General features: G+C 40.7%; 2 protein-coding genes across 2 annotated transcripts; both read right to left on the bottom strand.

Annotated features, from left to right (window-relative positions):
• Positions 1 to 1,617: 1,617 nt before the first annotated feature.
• On the bottom strand, positions 1,618 to 2,364 carry LOC128226058 (complement C1q-like protein 4). The gene has a single exon (XM_052935956.1). The coding sequence runs from the start codon at positions 2,362 to 2,364 to the stop codon at positions 1,618 to 1,620; it is 747 nt and encodes a 248-aa protein (XP_052791916.1).
• Positions 2,365 to 16,729: 14,365 nt separating this feature from the next.
• LOC128226057 (complement C1q tumor necrosis factor-related protein 4-like) lies at positions 16,730 to 17,530 on the bottom strand. Its single transcript, XM_052935955.1, has one exon. It carries the CDS (start codon positions 17,528 to 17,530, stop codon positions 16,730 to 16,732), a length of 801 nt encoding a protein of 266 aa, XP_052791915.1.
• Positions 17,531 to 23,946: the final 6,416 nt, after the last annotated feature.

The following is a 23,946-nucleotide window of genomic DNA, read 5'->3' as shown; positions in this document are numbered from 1 at the left end:
TAGCTACATTTTTCTTAAATCCAATTAAGACCAATATCGATTTGTGACAAATCTATTGCGAAGTGAGATTCAGGTTAAGATGGAGAATTGATTGATCTTGATCATAGATCGTAGCTATAACATCGAAGATATATTACGAATTGGTCGACCTGGTTATGTCGTTGCTTGATCATCAAAACTAAAATTGGTTGGCCTATGTCGTAGATTATAGTTTGACCATCGGAAATACATTTAAAATTGGTTGCCCTGTCAAAGATCGCAGCTCGACCATCTAAAATACACTGGGAATCTGTCTACCTGGGTCGTAGATCGTAGCTCGACCATGTAAAATACACTGGGAATGTGACTACCTGGGTCGTAGATCGTAGCTCGACCATGTAAAATACACTGATAATTGGTTGACCTGGGTCATATATCGTACCTCGATCATGTTAAATACACATAGAATTGGTTGACCTGGGTCGTAGATCATAGCTCGATCATGTAAAATACACTGATAATTGGTTGACCTGGGTCATAGATCGTAGCTCGACCATGTAAAATACACTGATAATTGGTTGACCTGGGTCATAGATCGTAGCGCGATCATGTAAAATACACTTGGAATGTGTCTGGCTGGGTCGTAGATTGCAGCCCGACCATGTAAAATACACTGATAATTGGTTGACCTAGGTCGTAGATCGTAGCTCGACCATGTAAAATACACTGATAATTGGTTGACCTGGGTCGTAGATCGTAGCTCGACCATGTAAAATACACTGATAATTGGATGACCTATGTCGTAGATCGTAGATCGATCATCTAAAATACATTTCTGATTGTTCTCTACAAGACCAGGGGCAAATCCAGGATTTAACGTTAGAGGGTGTGACTTTGGGGCGTAGGCCATTCAAACCAAAATTTATTTGGTTTTACGTGTTGGGGTTAACAAATTCTAGACTCTAAACTATTTACCTCGTGTGTTTGTTTTTGTAAAATAAGTTAGCAAAGTGTTGGTGATTAAAATTGCTGTATATGTTACATGTGACTAGTTGTAATTTTATGTTTTAATACTTTATGAAAAGGAATGGTATTAGCGCTGCTGCAATAATGCTTTAGAAGCCAAATATATCATCATTTATGTATTGCCATTTATTTATTAAAACTAAAAATACCCCTTGAATTTATTTATTAAAACTAAAAATACCCCTTGAATAATATGTTGCCATGTCAACCACAATGTTAATAGAATCACCAGATGACATTTCATTTTTTAAATGCACTGGTTGATCCACCAAAATTCACGGGAATCAAGCACATTACCGATGGGGCCATTTTTTACCTTTCGTGAACCAAGCCTTTTTAAAATCATAATTCTGAATCTTAGTCCCAAACACTCAAATTTAAGTCATTAGTGAATATGGGCTCTCGTCTTATTGAGCCCATCTAATAGCTGTTTTTCAGAAAACAAGAATAGAAACAAGCAAGCAAAGGTCAAACATGAAAGAATATAAATATCAAGATGTTAGGCGAAAATAAGTGATTTATTAGCAGTCAACAAATTGCAAACAAACAAAACAAATGTCAAGAGAATATTGACATTCATAGCTCGTGTTGTAAAGAGTTCACTGATAATGTTTATTCATACAGTAATACCCCAGAAAACGTAGAAAAGTGAAAGTTATCACTTGAGTTAATAGTTGCATCAGGAACCTCGAACACTTCAACGAGCACTGCCTGTCCCCTTACAACTTGAATGATACACGTATTTCCACCCATTGACTGTGCCTGACGTGCACCGGAAACCACGTGAGCATTAGCCACACCGTCCACTTCATTTACGCCGTTAACGACGAGACGAACAAACGTTGTCTTCGTAGAATCGAAATGGTAAGAGAACAGGTAGATGCCGGTAACTGGCGCCGTAAAAGCACCGGTGTAAGCGTTGTAACCATTCCCCTCATTGAGAAGAATCCGGTCGAATTTGATCGCTTCATTCGTCATGTGTTGGTTTGACTGGGAGAGGTAGGTGGAAAATGCAACATTGTTGACTGCCCGGCGTTGACGTGACAACAGAGAATGCAATGGAAATTGCGAACCTTTATGTAAAGTTGTATTATGTGTCGTTGTTATCTTCGATGTATCATCAGTACTTGCATTTGGAATGGTTTCGCTGTTTGTGTCCAACACTTTCAATTGTCTTTGGAGATCGTGTATTATATCATCCTGCTGTTCTTTCTTTTCCTGCAGTCTTTTAACATCCTTTTTTAGCGACAAAACTTCGTCTCTTATTTTGTTTACGATGCTCTCAAATTGTTTACTTTGCATACCAGATGCCCTTCTAGCTAGTAGTTCCATATCTACGCGGTTGACACTTGCTTCCATCCCATAGCAAAATACACTCGATAATACTAATAGTACTGTTAATGTAATATTCAAATATAACATGTTTTGCAATGCCATTTCTACGATTGAATGTTAACGTTTGCAATTGTTCGGTCTCGTCTGCTGTCCGTATTTATTTCACTTACTTGGTTATCTTATGTTAACGTTTGCAATTGTTCGGTCTCGTCTGCTGTCCGTATTTATTTCACTTACTTTTAAATAGTACAATCACATGAATAAGAAAACCCCATTTACCAAATAAAGGACACAGGGTAAGCATACAAAACAACGTGAATATGTCCTGGTATTTTAATCAATGTTCTAGTTATCAAACTGTCAAACAAACTTGCCTAATGTGAAAACAAAACAAAACAAAAACACAGTTTAACCCATCGTGCTTTCTAGTACATGGCATGTTTGTCAGGGACTTTTCTCACTTATGAAACACATATTTCCCTAATTTGGTTTTAACACATATTTCCCAAAATTGGTTTTAACACATATTTCCCAAATATGGTTTTAATACATATTTCCAAAATTTGGTTTTAACATTCAACTCAGTATTTATGTTCTAGCTTAAAACTTGGTAAAACAAGAGCCATGTGTCAATCGTAAGGCATAAGATTGTAAATTTCCATGAGTTTCGCGAATCATGTTTTAGTGAAACTGCGTGTCAATAAAGATATCGCATATATTCTGCGAGTGATTTTAAGGGTGTCCCGAGCACTCTTAAGCAGCTTGATATGTACGACTAAGATATCTAATTTTAACTGGGCCCAGGGCCTGCGTTTCATTAATAAACATGTAATTTGTTCTGTCGTTTGGACGGCTGATATGCCTACTTAAGATGGGCCCTGAGGGGCATCGTCCAAAAACTATAGTAAGAAAAATTATCGAATAGATTCTCCCCGGAACTTTACGGTTGAACAAGGGAATTCTTATGCAGCGTAAGGTTTACGTCTGAGTTATCTTATTTAAACAGGTCGCATGTTATTTAGCAACAATTGTAGGACTGATATTTTACAGTCAAAACTCGCTATGTCGAGGTCGTTGGGATCTCGGGAAATACTTCGAGATAACGAGCATTCGATATAACCGAAATACATTGTGCATAACTTAACCCAACAAATTCGAAAAAAAGTTCGATATAACTAAAACATCGAGAAAACAGAGTTTCGGCACATGGAAACATTTTCAGAGGCATATGGAAAACATATGTAGAAACAAACGATATAATGTTGCCTTCCATTAATTCAATAAAAACTACATAGATAAGACGAGCCAAATTTCCTGTCTGAAGGCACATGGTAACCTAATAACAGGCATAAGGTAACCTGTTAAGAGACATATGGCAACCTGTTTAGAGGCACATGGTAACCTGTTTAGAGGCACATGGAAACTTGTTTAGAGGCAAAGGGTAACCTGTTAAGAGGCATATGGGAACCTGTTTAGAAGCATATGGTAATGTAACATCCGTCTCATACGTTTAAAGTTAAATGATTATTAACTGTCGATGATATGTGGTGGATCACTGCTTACACCAGGCCTAGTGCCTGGTGAGCCAAGGTATATGTAGTTTAATAATGATCAGTGATGAATATTCGAAAACGCAAGTCCGTTTCTCAATTAAACGTTATTTATTCAAGTTAATCTCAACTCCACAAAGCTAAGTCAATAATTACAATTGCGGACATGTTCAGTGGACAGTTGACGAGTTGATCAATAGTTTAATAAAGTTAAGTTCAATGTAATTATAATGATTATTTATTCTTATATAATAATATGCGAGGTTCATTTACTTAATAAATGTGCGCGTTGATTTAATTATAATACGTGTCAAAAGAATATACCTCGCATGTTTGTTTTCAAGATGTTGAAAATAGTTCAAGTTTCAGAAATGTCAACTGTCCCAAGCTCGAACTTGACACTTCTTATATACCCGCAAGATGCTGCAGCAATGCTGCAAGGCTTTTGATTAGTCTGCAGGGCTGCAGCTCACATTTGCAGGTGAGAAGAAGGTGCCAAGGCTCGAGTACAATAAAACAAGTAAATATGAAAAGTCTTGCAAGACATTCATAATAATAGATACATCAATCGATCGAGAATGACAAATTGCATCCTATTCGAACACTTAATTAAACAATCTAATTATAATGAAACAAATATCTTAATGCTGCAGAAATAATATTATCATTCATCCGCAAAATAGTGTCATAGCAACAATCGAATCAAATAGTGCGCTCGCAGCATTGTAATTGTAATCTGTAACATGAGCACATTTATATAAAACATTAATAATAAAATTATGCTTGAAACAATTTAACTTTACAATTCATACAGGAAAAGTTTACTCCAATGAATAAATATCTAATAAATATTACTGCGCTGTAACCCAACAGTTAAAATGGCGGACATATTTGTGACAGTCGTGTGTACTTCAAATTTATAAACGGGTTATACAGCTTCGATTCAAGGTATACTTATGGAATTTATATCTGAATTGAAATTGTAATTATCAACATATTCATTTACTACAAGACTTCTGGAATACTCATAAAAGAAATGGAAAAACAGCGATAAGACAACAGAGTGTAAGTAAATTCGGATATCCGGACAATTGTTAAAATATAAAGGGGGTTCAACATATTACATTTCCCCCACCTTAAAGATATATTATTCTCCTGAATAATGAATTTGAATGAAACTGATTTTAACAATTTAACAAAGATTTGAAATATGGATCTTTCTTAAATGTAATAATTAAAACATTTTTGAAAGTAAAAGAACACTTGAAAATTTACATCTTCTTTCTTCAGAGACGGAGCGGCACATCGGAAATCGCTAGATAGACATCATCATCACGGGAGTCGGGGGCCAGGGACAGGAAAGACTGAACAACGCTCTGCAGGAAATCTACGGGGCTCTTGATTTTGCCAGAGGCGATGTCCATAATGGCGTTATGATTGGTGTATGCCATCTTCGTAATGGGGTTACGTGTTGGAGGGATAATGGATCCAGGAAGCACAAGGCAGTGGTAGCGGAGAAGGAGTTCCTCTCTAGAGGGCAGGGGTTCTTCGGTCCGTTGGATGGTTCGGGAGATTAAAAGGTGTTCAAGTAACATGGTCCTCTGATCGCCAGTCAAAGTTTTCCAGTTGGATGGAGGCCATGTCAAACCGGGTCCTAAAGTGATGGATTGTGGTTTTATAGATGTCCAATCACGTTTGCCTGGTGGAAGAAGGGGAATTCGTCCAGTGAAGAGGAGAGACTTTGCACTACTCTCAAGAAGTTTTGTGGAAGTCAGTGGAGTTGGGATGTATTCTGGTGGGAAATTGTTTGTGTTGGGGGCATCTGTGGCTTCTTGAAATGTTAAGATGGAGTATTGTGTGTCTGTTGTTGGAGGTACGGAACGTCTAGTGGGGTTAGTGTTGTCGCTCAGGTGGGGAACTGTAACTAGGTGATCTTGCGATGGAGATTGTGTGACGGGAGTGTTGAAATCCGAAAAGGGGGAGGTTCCATTGAAGGATGCGATGCCGAACAGTGATGTTGCTGAAGGTAACAGTGATGGTGATAGTGGTGTGGTGGTCTCGTTCAGATGGTCATTCCAGATGGTGGCTGAGAAAGGCTTTTCTCGTGGTGAAGGTTGAATTGTAGATGGTTTTCTATCTGGAAGGGCTGTGGTTTCGGTAATGGATGAGTCAGTGAAACGCGTGTTTGATGATGCTGGTGGTTTAGAATGATCATGTGAATCTCCATTCGATGTCACTGTTGAAGCTGATTTCTTGTGTGGTGATCGATTTGGGGGCGTGTTGAGATCTGGTGTGGTGGGCGCGTCAACTAGAGGTTCTGAAATGGAGATGGGGGTTGGCGATCGCAGATCATTCAAGTTGAGTGGCATGGATACTGTGATTGATGACATTGGAAGTGCAGCTGAGTTGGATGTCGTTATCGGTTTGAACTGGTGCTTCTCAGGATGACTGTAGGTACTACTGCTAGGGGTGGTGTATGTACTGGTGGTGGGGTTGAAAGTGGAAACAGGCTGTACGGAGTAGATAGGAGATGCAATTCTAGCAGTTTTGAATGAAGGGAGGGTCTGTCGTTCAGTTGTTCGAATGTACTCTTTGCTGATACCAAGAATAATTGAAGTCTGGTCAAGGGCGTCTGGCGCAGGTAACCAATTGCCACCAGAAGGTATCGACGGGACTTGGCAAGAGGTCATCATACGGAGAAGACGGGCGTTTAATTTATTATCAGATAAGATGTTAGGGTTGAAATGTGCCTTGATAAGGTCTTCTCCAACCTGATAGATGACCTCCACGTGGTTGGTGCTCATCAGGACAGAGGTGATTGAGTGCTCAGTGTTTTTTCTTTTTAGCGCAGGTTTCAAGTGTGACCAATGTCCTTCCCATACTCTGGAGGTGTTGTGGGAAATTGCCATCTTGGAGATAAGGGAGCGCATGAGGATGGCCTCTTCGGACGAGTACTCTGTTGCAGGTTCAATGGAGAGGAAGGTTTTAGGATTGGTGCAGCAGTAGGCGAGATTTGATGTTGCTAGAAGTTTTGGGGGGGTGGAGGAATGTTGGTGTGAATGCTGGCCCCGGATGTGCCGTCGTAGATCATGTGGATATTTGAATTCATTAGGAGAGGAACAGCACCAAGGACATATATCTCAACCGTTGGTGGTCAGTTTTACTGATGTGGTTTTGTAGCTCTCGCTTATTCGCGAACAAATTGTCGCATACTTCACATTTCCAGTCTGCAATAGAAGAAGAGGAGTCTGGTTGAGTATCACATACTCAGAACTCAATATACATTAGCCAATCTCTCAACTGTCCACCATGTCCAACACTTAGATAAATGCATTTCTTTCAACATCGTATGTCGGAAACACTAATATAACGCGGTCACGGTTGATCAGGCCGTTCTTCCTACAAATGTCGGGTGCACCCTATAACAGGAACCTCGCAGGTTCAAATAAAACTCGACGATGTTGTTAATAATTTTATCTCTCTAATAAGTGTCAATCCGCAGATTAAGGACATGTGCTTCACTTGACCAGCAAGTGGAATGTTTTTGGTTTGTTTTCGCTTTCTATTAAATGACGATTGTGGTTCAAACCAAACCAGACACCTCTGTACTTCTTGTGTTTGATAATGTGCCTTCAAGTGTATATCTCCTCTTTGTGAATAATTCATGTGAAACAGTGTTGTGATTCTATATGCTGTGGTGTCTACCATATTATCAATTTATTTTTATACAAATGTACATACACTGTATATACGTGGTGCAATCTCAATTGTCTTTATAATGTAGCAATATTATGTACATGTATGGGTTCTAATATCCCCGTTGTGCAGTGTTATGATGTTGTTCAGCAGGCTTATTTCCCTGAACAATCGACAGTGTAATAAAAACGAACAGCTTTACGCATTAAGCATTTATTTACAATTATCTATAGGAATGGCGTATTAACCCTGCCTATATTTCTTTTAGCATAACAATTATATTTTCAGCCATGCAGGTTTATGTGAACCCCGGTACAATCTCAGACGGTCTATGTGAAAGGGTCTGGCCAGGGACCGCTGTGATGTTTTCACGAAGTACACCAAGTCGTCAATTTTCCCTGTCACCAGACATGGGCCTTTCCACTGGGGTGAAAGCTTACTACAAACCCCGACTCGCTTTCGCTTGTCAAACAGCCAAACCGCATCCCCTTTGATGAAAGCGCGACGTTTTGCAGTAAGGTCATAGTGACGCTTCCGATATTGCGCTTTGACACGTAAAGTCGTCTGTGCCATCTTGTGAATGGTTTCAAGTTCATTGTGGAGAGCTGAAACATATTCGCTATAAGAGCCACATGGCTCATCAGTGTCAGGTGGCAACCCAACACTGGCTTGAAGAGGGAGAATTATTTCCCTCCCAAAAACCATCTTATTTGGGGTCACCCCAGTGCTGGCATTCGTAGAGGAACGGTATGCCAACATTACTTGTGGCAGAAATTCATCCCAATTTCGCTGATTTTTATCACAGTACATTGTAAGCATTACGGCAAGAGTGCGGTTGAAACGCTCAACATTACCATTTGATTGTGGGTGTTGTGATGTGGATTTTGTGTGATGTATTTGAAGAAGTTCAAACATGTCAGAGAAAAGCTTTGACGTGAAGTTTGTTCCTAGATCAGAGTGTACTTGCAAAGGGACCCCAAAACGGCTGACATATACATCAACAAAAGCTTTTGCAACAGTTTCCGCCTCTTGATTGGCAATTGGGATGGCTTCTGTCCATCTTGTGAAACAATCACATACCACAAGCACATAGCAGTTGCCTTTGCTGCTTTTGGGGAGTGGCCCAAAGATGTCAACTGCCACACGCTCATTTGGTCCTGAAACTCCAGCGACGCCAAGCGGTGACTTTGTTGGTTTCGATGGTTTGCGAGACGAACATAAATCACATTTGTTGCAATAATCCTGCACATCGTCCTTCATACCAGACCAATAAAATGTTTGGCGTAAACGTTCGAGAGTTTTGTTTACGCCAAGATGTGCAGCTGACGGAATGTCATGACTGTATAAAAACACTTCGGCTTTGTGACTGTCTGGCACAACTATTTGACGGTGACTTTTGTTGCTGTCATCATACCAAATTCGATACAATATGCCATTCTGAATTTCTAGTCGGTCCCACATACGCCAAAGGGTTTTGACCACTGCTGACTTGTCACTAACAGATGACCAGTCCGGTTTTGAATTGGCTTCCATTGCTTGGATTATGTAGCAAAGTGAAGTATCATTTGATTGGGAACAGGAAATGTCACTTGATGACCAATTGGGAATTTGGGCCATAGTTGGTTTTAGTGTTGTGTTGTTCCGGACACTCGATCTAGTCACTACACGGGCAGCAGGTATATGTGGGGAGGTTAAGGGTTCAAGAACTTGCGTAACATCAGAAATATCAGATGGATCATCAGAACATGAATCGTGTTCTTCTTCGTTCCCACCTTGTTGTTTTGCGCACTTTGTACAGGGTGCTCTTGACAGCGCGTCTGCATTTCGGTGTTGTAGCCCTGGACGATGTGCTACTGTGAGCGTATACGTATCTAGCTCTTCGAGCCATCTAGCCACTTGGCCAGTGGGTTTCTTCAAATTTCTCATCCAACTAACTGCTGCATTGTCAGTGCGGAGCAAAACTGGCTGACCATATAAGTATGAGTGGAAAGCTTTAAGTGCATTTACCACAGCCAGGAGTTCTTTACGAGTGACACAATAAGACTTCTCATGACTATTGAGGCTCTTACTATAGTAAGCGATGACAACTTCTTGACCATTTTGACATTGTGATAGGACAGCCCCAGTAGCCATATCACTTGCATCAGTGTCAAGAATGAAACTTTTACCGGCAACAGGGTAACCAAGAATTGGAGATGTTGTGAGAGCAGTCTTCAGCCTCTCGAAAGCTTGTTGACATTCATCAGACCACTGGAACTTAACTCCCTTATTTGATATTTTGTGTAACGGTTTGGCAATTGCTGCGAAACCACCGACAAATCGACGATAGTAGGAACAGAGTCCTAGAAAGCTTTTAACTTCCTTAGCAGATCGTGGTGTTGGCCAATCTTTAACCGCTGAAACCTTTTCTGGATCTGTAGCAATACCAGTCTCAGATACTATGTGTCCCAAGAACTTGACCTTTTGTTGAAAGAACACACATTTCGATGGCTTGCACTTTAGGCATGCTTCTTGTAGGCGCAAGAAAATGCGTTCAATACGTTCAAGTCCCTCTTGCACAGTTTTGCAAGGGACAATGATGTCGTCCATGTAAAGCAGACAATCAACCCATTGAATACCTCGTAAGACGTTCTCCATTAGTCTTTCAAAGGTGGACGGAGCATTGACGAGGCCGAAACTCATTATCGTAAATTGGTACAGCCCCATCGTTGTTGAAAAAGCTGTTTTCTGTTTGTCATGCTCGTCCATAGCCACCTGCCAATACCCTGAGTTTAAATCCATAGATGAGAAGAACTTTGACCCTGAAAGAGCATCAATACAGTCGTCAACTCTCGGGAGGGGATAGGCGTCTTTTATCGTGACTTCATTGAGTTTGCGGTAGTCAACACAGAACCTGGGACTACCGTCTTTCTTTGTTACTAGCACTACCGGCGATGCCCATGGGCTTGAGGATGGTTCAATAATGCCACGTTTCAGCATTTTATCAATCTCCTCCTTTTCAGTCGTTCGCTTTCCTATTGGAAGTCGACGAGGTGGTTGTCTAATGGGTGCTGCGTTGCCTGTATTAATGGTGTGCTGGACAAGATTAGTTCGGCCTATATCTTCAGATGATCTTGAAAAAACATTTTGATATTTTGTGAGTAACTGTACAAAATCAACCTTTTCATCTTCATTTAGATGAATTGAGCTTCTCTCATACATATCAATGAGATGAGGAGGTAGCGTGTCACCATTTACTTGTTCTTGCGCAACAGCAATACGATATGTCTCTTTGTCAGGGTCAACAAACGACTCGCATGTACCCAAGTTGGTGTTTTTATGGACGGTAACAGGAGAAGTTCCGTAATTAAGCATTGTAAGAACAGGTTCACTGGATGTATCAACGATACCACCTATGATGCAAATTTCTTGCTTAGCCATGAGATGAAATGATGGCTCAACATACCCTGGTGTTGTCAGATGTTCCTTTTGCGGTATTTTAACGGGTACCATCATTTTCGAATGAGGTGGGAGTTTCACAGTTTGTTGGAGCTCAACACGACACACTTGATTAGCTCGACCGCCAGTCCAAAGAGGGACAATGTTGTCACCCATGACAAGACATGAGCGTTTGTAATTGATACTTTCTACATGAGAACGTAGAAAGTCCTGACCAAGAATACCATCTGCTTCAATACCACATACAACAAAGGATTTATCTATACGCTCTACGCCCATTTGTACTACAAGATTAACAGAGCCAGTGACACTGATTGATTGCCCATTGACAGATTTAAGACAGTTTTCCATAGGACGAAGTTGAAAAATTTGCTGTGAACCCAGCTTCTTGAGTGTGTTTTCTGATAGAAGAGATGTAGTGGCTCCGCAGTCAATTAGAAAATTGATTTCTGTAGGACCAACATTGCAAGTAACATAAAACCCATTATCATGTTCATTGAATTGTGAACCAGAGCGAGCAGTATGCACCTCTTCGGATTTCACATTTGTTTCAGGCCTTTGTGTAAGAAACGTCGACTCTTGGCCCATAGTGTCGACGCGAACTAGTTTTCCTGATTGTTATATGTGCGCCTTGACACATCGTTTGAGTGTTGTGATCTATACATGTTTGTGTCATTAGAATGTTGTCTTTGTGGATAGTTTGCTTGTACCCGACGGGGATTAGCTGTATACTGTGACCTGTTTCTAGCCTTCCTGTTTTGGGGACATGTCGCCCACAGATGATCAGACATATTGCAGCCAAAACACAGTCTTTGTGTATTTGTTTGTGTGTGACTGGAGTTATTCTCAAGCTTATCAAGACGTGTTGCTATTTGTTTAAGTGTGGTTTCTATCCCATTATCAACATCAACTGCTCGGATATGTGGTAGATGTGTACCCACTATAGACTCGTAACGTTCTATGACTGTTACGGCCTCATTTGTTGTGGTGCAGTTGTGATCAATGCATCTACACTTCATTTCAATTGAAATAAGTTTGTAAAGTTGGTTCAGTGCGAGACGCTCTTGAGATTGGTGGTCAAAATCAGTGTATGCTTTTTGGGCAAGTTGACGGAGATCATCAGCCAGAGAAGAAATGCTTTCTCCTTTTTGTCTGTGTCGACTTTCAAATTTATTTAACCATGAATATTGATGGTTCCCATTGGTGCCGAACCTCTCTGATAGCCTTGAAGACAATGTGTGATATTCACGACGCTCGTGTTCGGTCAAAGACATATAGTAATTCCGGGCAATGCCGCGCAAGTTTGATGCTAACATCAATACTTTAGTGCGATTATCCCAACGAGAAAGCTCGGCGCAATCTTCAAAGTGTGATGCATACACTTCGAAACTTAGTGACCCGTCATAGGTGTCTGGTTTGATTGAGAATTTTTGCGCGTGCATCATCGGTGTCGAACGGGGTGCGAAATCGCCGCGATTTGAGTACGAGTTATCAGTATGCACGGCATACTCATTAGCGTTATTCGTACACTGATCATAAACATTTCTATCAGATTTGAGATGCACGTGACGTCTGTCGTCGGTATGCTGAGGGGTACTGTGTGCATTCATAATTTCACTTGCCGGCATCGACGGGCCGGTTCTTGACCGAGCGTTGCTACTTAGCGCTTCTGAATTTGAACGATGATCACGCTCGTGTTGGATGCTAGACATATCGATGAGATTGTCATTTTCCTGAGAATTTGCGGTGTGATCATTATCTTGAATAAGATCTACATTATCAAATGAAATCTCAGGGTCAGGTGATGACGTAGCCATTTTATTCTTTTCAACTACTGAACTAGAGTGGTGTATTAGTATGAAACAATATTAATCTATGATTAAAAGTTTAAATGTTGCTCTTTATTTCCTACTAGATCTATATTTCTCGTGTACTGAATTAATATCTCAATTTCATATACACTCAATAAACGTATGAAACAGTGTCATTGTTGTTGTTCGTATCACACAGTTCTCATTTAATGAAAACCGCACTTCTGACACCAAAATTGTAACATCCGTCTCATACGTTTAAAGTTAAATGATTATTAACTGTCGATGATATGTGGTGGATCACTGCTTACACCAGGCCTAGTGCCTGGTGAGCCAAGGTATATGTAGTTTAATAATGATCAGTGATGAATATTCGAAAACGCAAGTCCGTTTCTCAATTAAACGTTATTTATTCAAGTTAATCTCAACTCCACAAAGCTAAGTCAATAATTACAATTGCGGACATGTTCAGTGGACAGTTGACGAGTTGATCAATAGTTTAATAAAGTTAAGTTCAATGTAATTATAATGATTATTTATTCTTATATAATAATATGCGAGGTTCATTTACTTAATAAATGTGCGCGTTGATTTAATTATAATACGTGTCAAAAGAATATACCTCGCATGTTTGTTTTCAAGATGTTGAAAATAGTTCAAGTTTCAGAAATGTCAACTGTCCCAAGCTCGAACTTGACACTTCTTATATACCCGCAAGATGCTGCAGCAATGCTGCAAGGCTTTTGATTAGTCTGCAGGGCTGCAGCTCACATTTGCAGGTGAGAAGAAGGTGCCAAGGCTCGAGTACAATAAAACAAGTAAATATGAAAAGTCTTGCAAGACATTCATAATAATAGATACATCAATCGATCGAGAATGACAAATTGCATCCTATTCGAACACTTAATTAAACAATCTAATTATAATGAAACAAATATCTTAATGCTGCAGAAATAATATTATCATTCATCCGCAAAATAGTGTCATAGCAACAATCGAATCAAATAGTGCGCTCGCAGCATTGTAATTGTAATCTGTAACATGAGCACATTTATATAAAACATTAATAATAAAATTATGCTTGAAACAATTTAACTTTACAATTCATACAGGAAAAGTTTACTCCAATGAATAAATATCTAATAAATATTACTGCGCTGTAACCCAACAGTTAAAATGGCGGACATATTTGTGACAGTCGTGTGTACTTCAAATTTATAAACGGGTTATACAGCTTCGATTCAAGGTATACTTATGGAATTTATATCTGAATTGAAATTGTAATTATCAACATATTCATTTACTACAAGACTTCTGGAATACTCATAAAAGAAATGGAAAAACAGCGATAAGACAACAGAGTGTAAGTAAATTCGGATATCCGGACAATTGTTAAAATATAAAGGGGGTTCAACATATTACAGTAACCTGTTTAAAAGCATATGGTTACCTGTTTAGAAGCATATGGTAACCTGTTTAGAGGCACATGGTTACCTGTTAAGCGGCATATGGTAACCTGTTTAGAAGCATATGGTAACCTTTTGAAAGGCACATGGTAACCTGTTTAAAGGCACATGGTAACCTGTTTAGAAGCACATGGTAACCTGTTTAGAAGCATATGTTAGCCTGTTGAAGGGCACACAGTAACATGTTTAGAGGCACATGGTAACATGTAAAGAGGCACAATGTAACCTGTTAAGAGGCATATGGTAACCTGTTTAGAGGCACATGGTAACCTGTTTAGAGGCGCATGGTAACCTGTTAAGAGGCAAAGGGTAACCTGTTTAGAGGCACATGGTAACCTGTTTAGAGGCACATGGTAACCTGTTTAGAGGCTCATGGTAGCCTGTTGAAAGGCACATGGTAACCTGTTTAGAGGTTTAGAGGCACATAGTGACCTGTTTAGAAGCACAAGGTGACCTATTTAGAAGCATATGGTAACCTGTTGAGAGGCACACGGTAACCTGTTAAGAAGCATATGGTAACTAATTGAGAGGCACACGGTAACCTGTTTAGAGGCACATGGTAACATGTTAAGAGGCACATGGTAACCTGTTAAGAGGCACATGGTAACCTGTTTAGAGGCAAAGGGTAACCTGTTTAGAGGCACATGGTAACCTGATTAGAGGCACAGGGTAACCTGTTTAGATTCACATGGTAACCTGTTTAGAGGCACATGGTAACCTGTTTAGAGGCACATGGTAACCTGTTTAGAGGCACATGGTAACCAGTTTAGAGGCATATGGTAACCTGTTTAGAGGCACATGGTAACATGTTAAGAGGCACATGGTAACCTGTTGAGAGGCACATGATAACCTGTTAAGAGGCACGTGGTAACCTGTTTAGAAGCATATGGTAACCTGTTTAGAAGCATATGGTAACCTGTTTAGAAGCATATGGCAACCTGTTTAGAAGCAAATGGTAACCTGTTTAGAGGCACATGGTAACCTGTTTAAAAGCATATGGTAACATGTTCAGAAGCATACGGTAACCTGTTTAGAAGCGCATGGTAACCTGTAGAGAGGCACCTGGTAACCTGTTTAGAAGCATATGGTTATCTGTTCAGAAGCATATGGTTATCTGTTTAGAAGCATATGGTAACCTGTTTAGAAGCACATGGTAACATGTTTAGAGGCATATGGTAACCTGTTTAGAAGAATATGGGTTTAGAAGCACATTGTAACCTGTTTAGAGGCACATGGTAACTCGTTTAGAGGCACATGGTAACCTGTTGAGAGGCACATGATAACCTGTTTAGAGGCACACGATAACCTGTTTAGAAGCATATGGTAACCTGTTTAGAAGTACATGGTAACCTGTTTAGAGGCACATGATAACCTGTTTAGAAGCATAACGTTGACCTGTTTAGAAGCATATGGTAACCTGTTTAGAAGCACATGGTAACCTGTTTAGAGGCATATGGTAACCTGTTTAGAAGCATATGGGTTTAGAAGCACATGGTAACCTGTTTAGAGGCATATGATAACCTGTTTAGAAGCATATTGGTTAAGAAGCACATGGTAACCTGTTTAGAGGCATATGGTAACCTGTTTAGAGGCACATGGTAACCTGTTTAGAGGCACATGATAACCTGTTTAAAGGCACATGGTAACCTGTTTAGAAGCATATGGTAACCTGTTTAGAAGCATATGGTAACCTGTTTAGAAGCACATGGTAACCTGTTTAGAGGCATATGGTAACTTGTTTAGAAGCATATGGGTTTAGAAGCACATGGTAACCTGTTTAGAGGCATATGATATCCTGTTAAGAAGCATATGGGTTAAGAAGCACATGGTAACCTGTTTAGAGGCATATGATAACCTGTTTAGAGGCACATGGTAACCTGTTTAGAGGCACATAATAACCTGTTTAAAGGCACATGGTAACCTGTTTAGAAGCATATGGTAACCTGTTTAGAAGCATATGGAACCTGTTTAGAAGCATATGGTAACCTGTTTAGAAGCATATGGTAACCTGTTTAGAAGCATATGGTAACCTGTTTAGAAGCATATGGTAACCTGTTGAGAGGCACATGGTAACATGTTTAGAGGCATAAGGTATTATGTTTAAAGGCACATGGCAACCTGTTTAGAGGCACATGGTTAGGGCCCAAAACGATACTGAACAAGAGACACAAACTTATAAACACCAAAGACAGACCGCAAACGCAATCTCTCCAAGAACCTGATTGAATATATGTCGGGTATAATTCGGAAACCTTCGGACTCTTACCACTAAGATCTTTTTAATGTATTAGAATTAAACAAAAACAGTAGGAGGACTTTCATATAAATTAACATATCTATATATACAGTGTATATGTACAAAATACAATGTAATTGAATAAACACAATAGTTGTATCAGAAACATCGTAATTTGCAACCGCAAAGGTTTCAATACAACAGCACTCCAGAGAAAGTCGATAGTCTGAAAGTGTTACTTGAAGCGACCTCAGCATCCGGAATTTCGTAAACTCGCACCTGAACCGCTTGTCCGTGATCCACGTGCACGATGCAAGTGTTACCTCCCATGGACTGCGCCTTCCGGTCGTTGAAATCGTTGAGCACGTGGCGGTTGGCGACAGCGTCCACCTGGTTCACACCGTTGATGGCCAGCTGCAGGAAGGAGAGAGTGTGACTATCGAAATGGAAAGAGAACATGTACACACCGGAAAGGGGCGCCGTAAACGCCCCTGTGAACGCATTGTAACCATTTCCGTCGTTCAGGAGCACCTTGTCGAACCTGACGGCTGTGTTTGTTTGGTGGGATTGAGTGTGCGTCAGGTAGGCGGAAAATGCGATGTTGGCCACCGCGCGTCTCGAACGCGGTAACGGATGGAGCGGAAATACATTTGCTATATTTACGTCGCTTGGAACACTGGCGTCGCTGGTGTTAAAGCCAGAGTTGGTTATGCTAGGATTTGTCTCTTCTTTGATTTCTCGATTGAGTGATTTTCCTTGTATATCTATTTCGTTTCTTAACTGTCCAATCAGTTCTTGCTGCTCATTGTTTTCGTGTCGTAGGTTAACAACTTCAGTTTCTAAAGAATTAACACGTCCTTTGATGTCATATATCACCTTTTGTAGTTCTATAATCAACCCGTTTGTCTCGTCTATTTGTATCTCCTTAGCATAGACTGTATGGTTTATTATTTGAAGAAACAACACTATGATAAATGTTATAAAACGAAACATTTTGCTTCTTCTTTTGAAGATAAATTCAGAAAGTCAACTAAGTCATGTCCAAATCTTTACTGCCTTATATTCCGATGGCAGAGTTCGTGCAGCTGATAAGACATCGAATCATCATAATAAATTTGATGGTGTTCTGAATGTGTTGAAATATTAAATAGAACATTAGAAAATTTTATGTTTTTCGGTTTAATAGACAGTCACAGGATCGACTTGTTTTAATTTCGATTAAATATAATCATTTGACCTCATTTTTAAAAAAAGTGTTCTGAGCTCATGATGTAATACGTTGGAATTTCCATGACGTTGGTAGTAAGGCAGTCAGCCTGGCATGTATGACAGTCTGTTTGTATGGCAGCCTGGCAGTGTAAATTAGCTGTATGACAATCTGTTTGTATTGCAGCCTGGCAGTGTAAATTAGCTGTATGACAATCTGTTTGCATGGCAGCCTGGCAGTGTAAATTAGCTATATGACAGTCTGTTTGTATGGCAGCCTGGCAGTGTAAATTAGCTGTATGACAATCTGTTTGTATTGCAGCCTGGCAGTGTAAATTAGCTGTATGACAATCTGTTTGTATTGCAGCCTGGCAGCGTAAATTAGCTGTATGACAGTCTGTTTGTATGCCAGCATGGCAGCGTAAATTAGCTATATAAAAGTATGTTTGTATGTCAGACTGGCAGCGTAAATTAGCTGTATGACAGTCTGTTTGTATGGCTGCCTGGCAGCGTAAATTACCTGTATGACAACCTGTTTAGAGGCACATGGTAATCTGTTTAGAGGCATATGGTAACCTGTTAACAGGCATATGGTAACCTGTTGAGAGGCAAATGTTAACATGTTTAGAGGCACATGGTAACCTGCTAAGAGCCATATGGTAACCTGTTGAGAGGCATATGGTAACCTGTTAAGAGGCATATGGTAACCTGTTTAGAGGCAAATGGTAACCTGTTTAGAGGCATATGGTAACCTGTTAAGAGGCATATGGTAACCTGTTAAGAGGCATATGGTAACCTGTTAAGAGGCATATGGTAATCTGTTAAGAGGCACATGGTAACCTGTTTAGAGACACATGGTAACCTGTTGAGAGGCCCATGACAACCTAATAAGAGGAACATGGCAACATGTCTAGAGGCACATGGCAACATGTCTAAAGACACATGACAACCTGTAAAAAGGCACATGGCAACCTGTTTAGAAACATATGGTAACCAGTTTAAAGGCAATGCAACATGTTTAGAGGCACATGACAATATGTCTAGGGACACATGGTAACCTGTAAAGATGCACATGGTAACCTGTTTAGAGGCACATGATAACCTGTTAAGAGGCACACGGCAATATGTCTAGAAGCACATGGTAACCTGTTAAGTGGTACATGGTAACCTGTTTATAGGCACATGGTAACCTGTTAACAGACACATGGTAACCTGTTTAGAGGCACATGGCAATCTCTTAAGAAACCCATTGTCACCTGTTTAGGGGCACATGTCAACCTGTATAGGGGCACATGGCAACTTGTTTAGAGAAACATAAAAACCTGTTTAGAGGAACATGGTAACCTGTTTAGAGGCACATGGTAACCTGTTTAGAGACACATGGTAACTTGTTTAAAGGCACATGGTAACCTGTTTAAAGACACATGGTTACCTGTTCAGAGGCACATGGTTACCTGTTTGTAGGCACAAGGAAACCTGTTAAGAGGCACATGGTTACCTGTTTAGAGGCATACGGTTACCTGTTTAGAGACACATGGAAATCTGTTTAGAAGCACATGGTAACATGTCTAGAGGCACATGGTAACATGTTAAGAGGCACGTGAAAACGTGTTTAAAGGCGCTTGGTAACGTGTGTAGAGGCACTTGGTAACGTGTTAAGAGGCACATGGAAACCTGTTTAGAGGCACATGGTAACCTGTTTAGAGGCACATGGTAACATGTGTAGAGGCACATGGTAACGCGTTTAGAGGCACATGGTAACGTGTTTAGGGGCACATGACAACTTGTTTAGAAGAACATGGAAACGTGTTGAGAGGCACATAGTAACCTGTTTAGAGGCATCTGTCATCTTGTTTAGAGGCACATGGTAACCTGTTTAGAGGCACATGGTAACCTGTTTAGGGGCACATTGTAACCTGTTTAGAGGCGAATGGTAACCTGTTTTGAGGCACATGGTAACCTTTTTAAAGGCACACGGTAATATGTTACGAGTAACATTGTAACCTGTTTAGTGGCACATGGTAACATGTTAAGAGGCACATGGTAACATGTTTAGAGGCACATGGTAACCGTTTAGAAACACATGGTAACATGCTTAGAGGCACATGGTGACCTGTATAGAGGCACTTGGAAACATGTAAAGAGGCATATGGTAACATGTTGAGAGACACATGGTAACCTGTTGAGAGGCATATGACAACCTGTTAAGAGTCACATGGTAACCTGTTTAGAGGCACATGGTAACCTGTTTGTAGGCACAAGGAAACCTGTTAAGAGGCACATGGTTACCTGTTTAGAGGCATATGGTTTCCTGTTTAGAGGCACATGGAAATCTGTTTAGAAGCACATGATAACATGTCTAGAGGCACATGGTAACATGTTTAGAGGCACATGGTAACATGTTTAGAAGCATATAACAACCTGTTAAGAGGCATATGGTAACCTGTTAAGAGACACATGGTAACCTGTTAAGAGGCACATGGTAACCTGTTAAGAGGCACATGGTAACCTGTTAAGAGGCACATGATAACCTGTTAAGAGACACATGGTAACCTGTTAAGAGACACATGGTAACATGTTAAGAGACACATGGTAACCTGTTAAGAGACACATGGTAACCTGTTAAGAGACACATGGTAACCTGTTAAGAGACACATGGTAACCTGTTAAGAGACACATGGTAACCTGTTAAGAGGCACATGGTAACCTGTTAAGAGGCACATGATAACCGTTTAGAGGCATATGGTAACCTGTTAAGAGGCACATGGTAACCTGTTAAGAGGCACATGGTAACCTGTTAAGAGACACATGGTAACCTGTTAAGAGACACATGGTAACCTGTTAAGAGACACATGGTAACCTGTTTAGAGGCACATGGTAACCTGTTAAGAGGCACATGGTAAAATGTTAAGAGGCACATGATAACCGTTTAGAGGCAGTTGGTAACCTGTTTATAGGCACATGGTAACATGTTAAGAGGCACATGATAACCGTTTAGAGGCAGTTGGTAACCTGTTTATAGGCACATGGTAACATGTTAAGAGGCACATGATAACCGTTTAGAGGCACATGGTAACCTGTTAAGAGACACATGGTAACATGTTAAGAGACACATGGTAACCTGTTAAGAGACACATGGTAACCTGTTAAGAGACACATGGTAACCTGTTAAGAGACACATGGTAACCTGTTAAGAGACACATGGTAACCTGTTAAGAGGCACATGGTAAAATGTTAAGAGGCACATGATAACCGTTTAGAGGCAGTTGGTAACCTGTTTATAGGCACATGGTAACATGTTAAGAGGCACATGGTAAACTGTTAAGAGACATATGGTAACCTGTTAAGAGACACATGGTAACCTTTTAAGAGACACATGGTAACCTGTTTAGAGGCACATGGTAACCTGTTAAGAGGCACATGGTAAAATATAAGAGGCACATGATAACCGTTTAGAGGCAGTTGGTAACCTGTTTATAGGCACATGGTAACATGTTAAGAGGCACATGGTAACCGTTTAGAGACACATGGTAACCTGTTAAGAGGCACATGGTAACCGTTTAAAGGCACATGGTAACTTGTTAAGAGGCATATGGTTACCTGTTTATAGACAATTGGTGAAATGTTAAGAGGCACATGGTAACCTGTTTAGAGACACGTGATAGCTTGTCTAGAGGCACATGGTTACCTGTTTAAGGGCACGTGGCAACATGTTTAGAGGCACATGGCAACATGCCTAGAGGCACATGGCAACCTGTTTGGAGGCACATGGCAACTTGTCTAGAGGCACATGCTTACATGTTTAGAGGCACATGGTAACCTCTTTAGAGGCACTTGGTTAGCTGTTAAGAGGCAAATGATAACCTGTTAAGAGACACATTCTAACCTGTTTAAAGGCACATGGAAACATGTCTGGAGGCACATGTTTACCTGTGTAGAGGCACATAGAAACCTGTTTAGAGGCACATAGCAACCTGTTTAGAGGCACATGGTAACATGTCTAGAGGCACATGGTTACCTGAGTAGAGGTACATAGCAACCTGTTTAGAGGCACATAGCAACCAGTTTAGAGGCACATGGTGACATATCTAGAGCCACATGGTTACCTGTTTAGAGGCACATGGTTACCTGTGTAGAGGCACATAGCAACCTGTTTAGAGGCACATAGCAACCTGTTTAGAGGCACATAGCAACCTGTTAAGAGGCACATGGTTACCTGTGTAGAGGCACATAGCAACCTGTTTAGAGGCACAATGCAACCTTTTTAGAGCCACATGGTTACCTGTTTAGAGGCACATAGCAACCTGTTTAGAGGCACATGGTAACATGTCTAGAGCCACATGTTAACCTGTTTAGAGGCACATAGCAACCTGTTTAGAGGCACATAGCAACCTGTTTAGAGGCACAATGCAACCTGTTTAGAGCCACATGGTTACCTGTTTAGAGCCACATGGTTACCTGTTTAGAGGCACATAGCAACCTGTTTAGAGCCACATGGTTACCTGTTTAGAGGCACATAGCAACCTGTTTAGAGCCACATGGTTACCTGTTTAGAAGCACAATGCAACCTGTTTAGAGCCACATGGTTACCTGTTTAGAGGCACATAGCAACCTGTTTAGAGGCACATGGTAACATGTCTAGAGCCACATGGTTACCTGTTTAGAGGCACATAGCAACCTGTTTAGAGGCACATGGTAACATGTCTAGAGCCACATGGTTACCTGTTTAGAGGCACATAGCAACCTGTTTAGAGGCACATAGCAACCTGTTTAGAGGCACATGGTAACATGTCTAGAGCCTCATGGTTACCTGTGTAGAGGCACATAGCAACCTGTTTAGAGGCACATAGCAATCTGTTTAGAGGCACATGGTAACATGTCTAGAACCACATGGTTATCTGTGTAGAGGCACATAGCAACTTGTTTAGAGGCACACGGCAACCTGTTTAGAGCCACATAGCAACCTGTTTAGAGGCACATGGTTAGAGCCCAAAATGATACTGAAATAGAGACATAAACGTATAAACACCATAGACAGATCGCGAACGCAATCTCTCCAAGAACTTGGTTTAATATATGTCGGTTATCCTTGGGAAATCATCCGGACTCTTACCACTATGATTTGCCTTTAAACTACAGTTAATGTATTTAAAATCAACATAAACAGTAGGAGGACTTTCATCTTTATTTACCATATCTGTATATACCGTAGAAGCCCTTTGGCTCGAACTTGCTTGGCTGAAATTTCTCATTGGCTCAGGTTCGAGGTATTCACGCCGGTCACTGGGAGTTCGAGCCAACGGGGTTCGACTGAGCATGTATATTCACACATACACACAAAATACAATGTTTATCTAATAAACACAAAAGCTGTATCATAAACATCGAAATATGCAAACAGCAACAGTTTCAATACAATAGCACTCCAGAGAAAGTCGATAGTCTGAAAGTGTCACTGGAAGACACTTCAGCATCCGGAATTTCGTATACTCGCACCTGAACCGCTTGTCCGTGGTCAACGTGCACGATACAAGTGTTACCTCCCATGGACTGTGCCTTTCGGACGTTTGGGTCGCTGATAACGTGGCGGTTGGCGACAGCATCCACCTGGTTCACACCGTTGATGGCCAGCTGCAGGAAGGAGAGAGTGTCACTGTCGAAATGGAAAGAGAATATGTACACACCGGAAAGGGGCGCCGTAAACGCCCCTGTGAACGCATTATAACCATTTCCGTCGTTCAGGAGCACCTTGTCGAACCTGACGGCTGTGTTTGTCAGGTGGGATATAGTGTGCGTCAGATACGCGGAAAATGCGACGTTGGCGACTGCGCGTCTCGAACGTGGTAACGGATGGAGCGGAACTGCATTTGCTTTATTTACGTCGCTTGCAACACTGGTGTCGCTGGTGTCAAAGCCAGAGTTTGTTGTGCTAGAATTTGTCTCTTCGTTGATTTCTCGATTGAATGATTTTCCTTGTATATCTATTTCAGTTTTTAACTGTCCAATCAGTTCTTGCTGCTCATTGTGATCGTGTCTTAGGTTAACAACTTCAGTTTCTAAAGAGTTAACACGTCCTTTGATGTCATATATCACCTTTTGTAGTTCTAAAATCAACCCGTTTGTCTCGTCTATTTGTATCTCCTTAGCATAGACTGTATGGTTTATTATTTGAAGAAACAACACTATGATAAATGTTAAAAAAC

Source organism: Mya arenaria, chromosome 3 (genome assembly GCF_026914265.1).
Source record: "Mya arenaria isolate MELC-2E11 chromosome 3, ASM2691426v1".
Taxonomy (NCBI): Eukaryota; Metazoa; Mollusca; class Bivalvia; order Myida; family Myidae; genus Mya; species Mya arenaria.
This window is presented reverse-complemented; position numbering and strand designations above follow the sequence as displayed.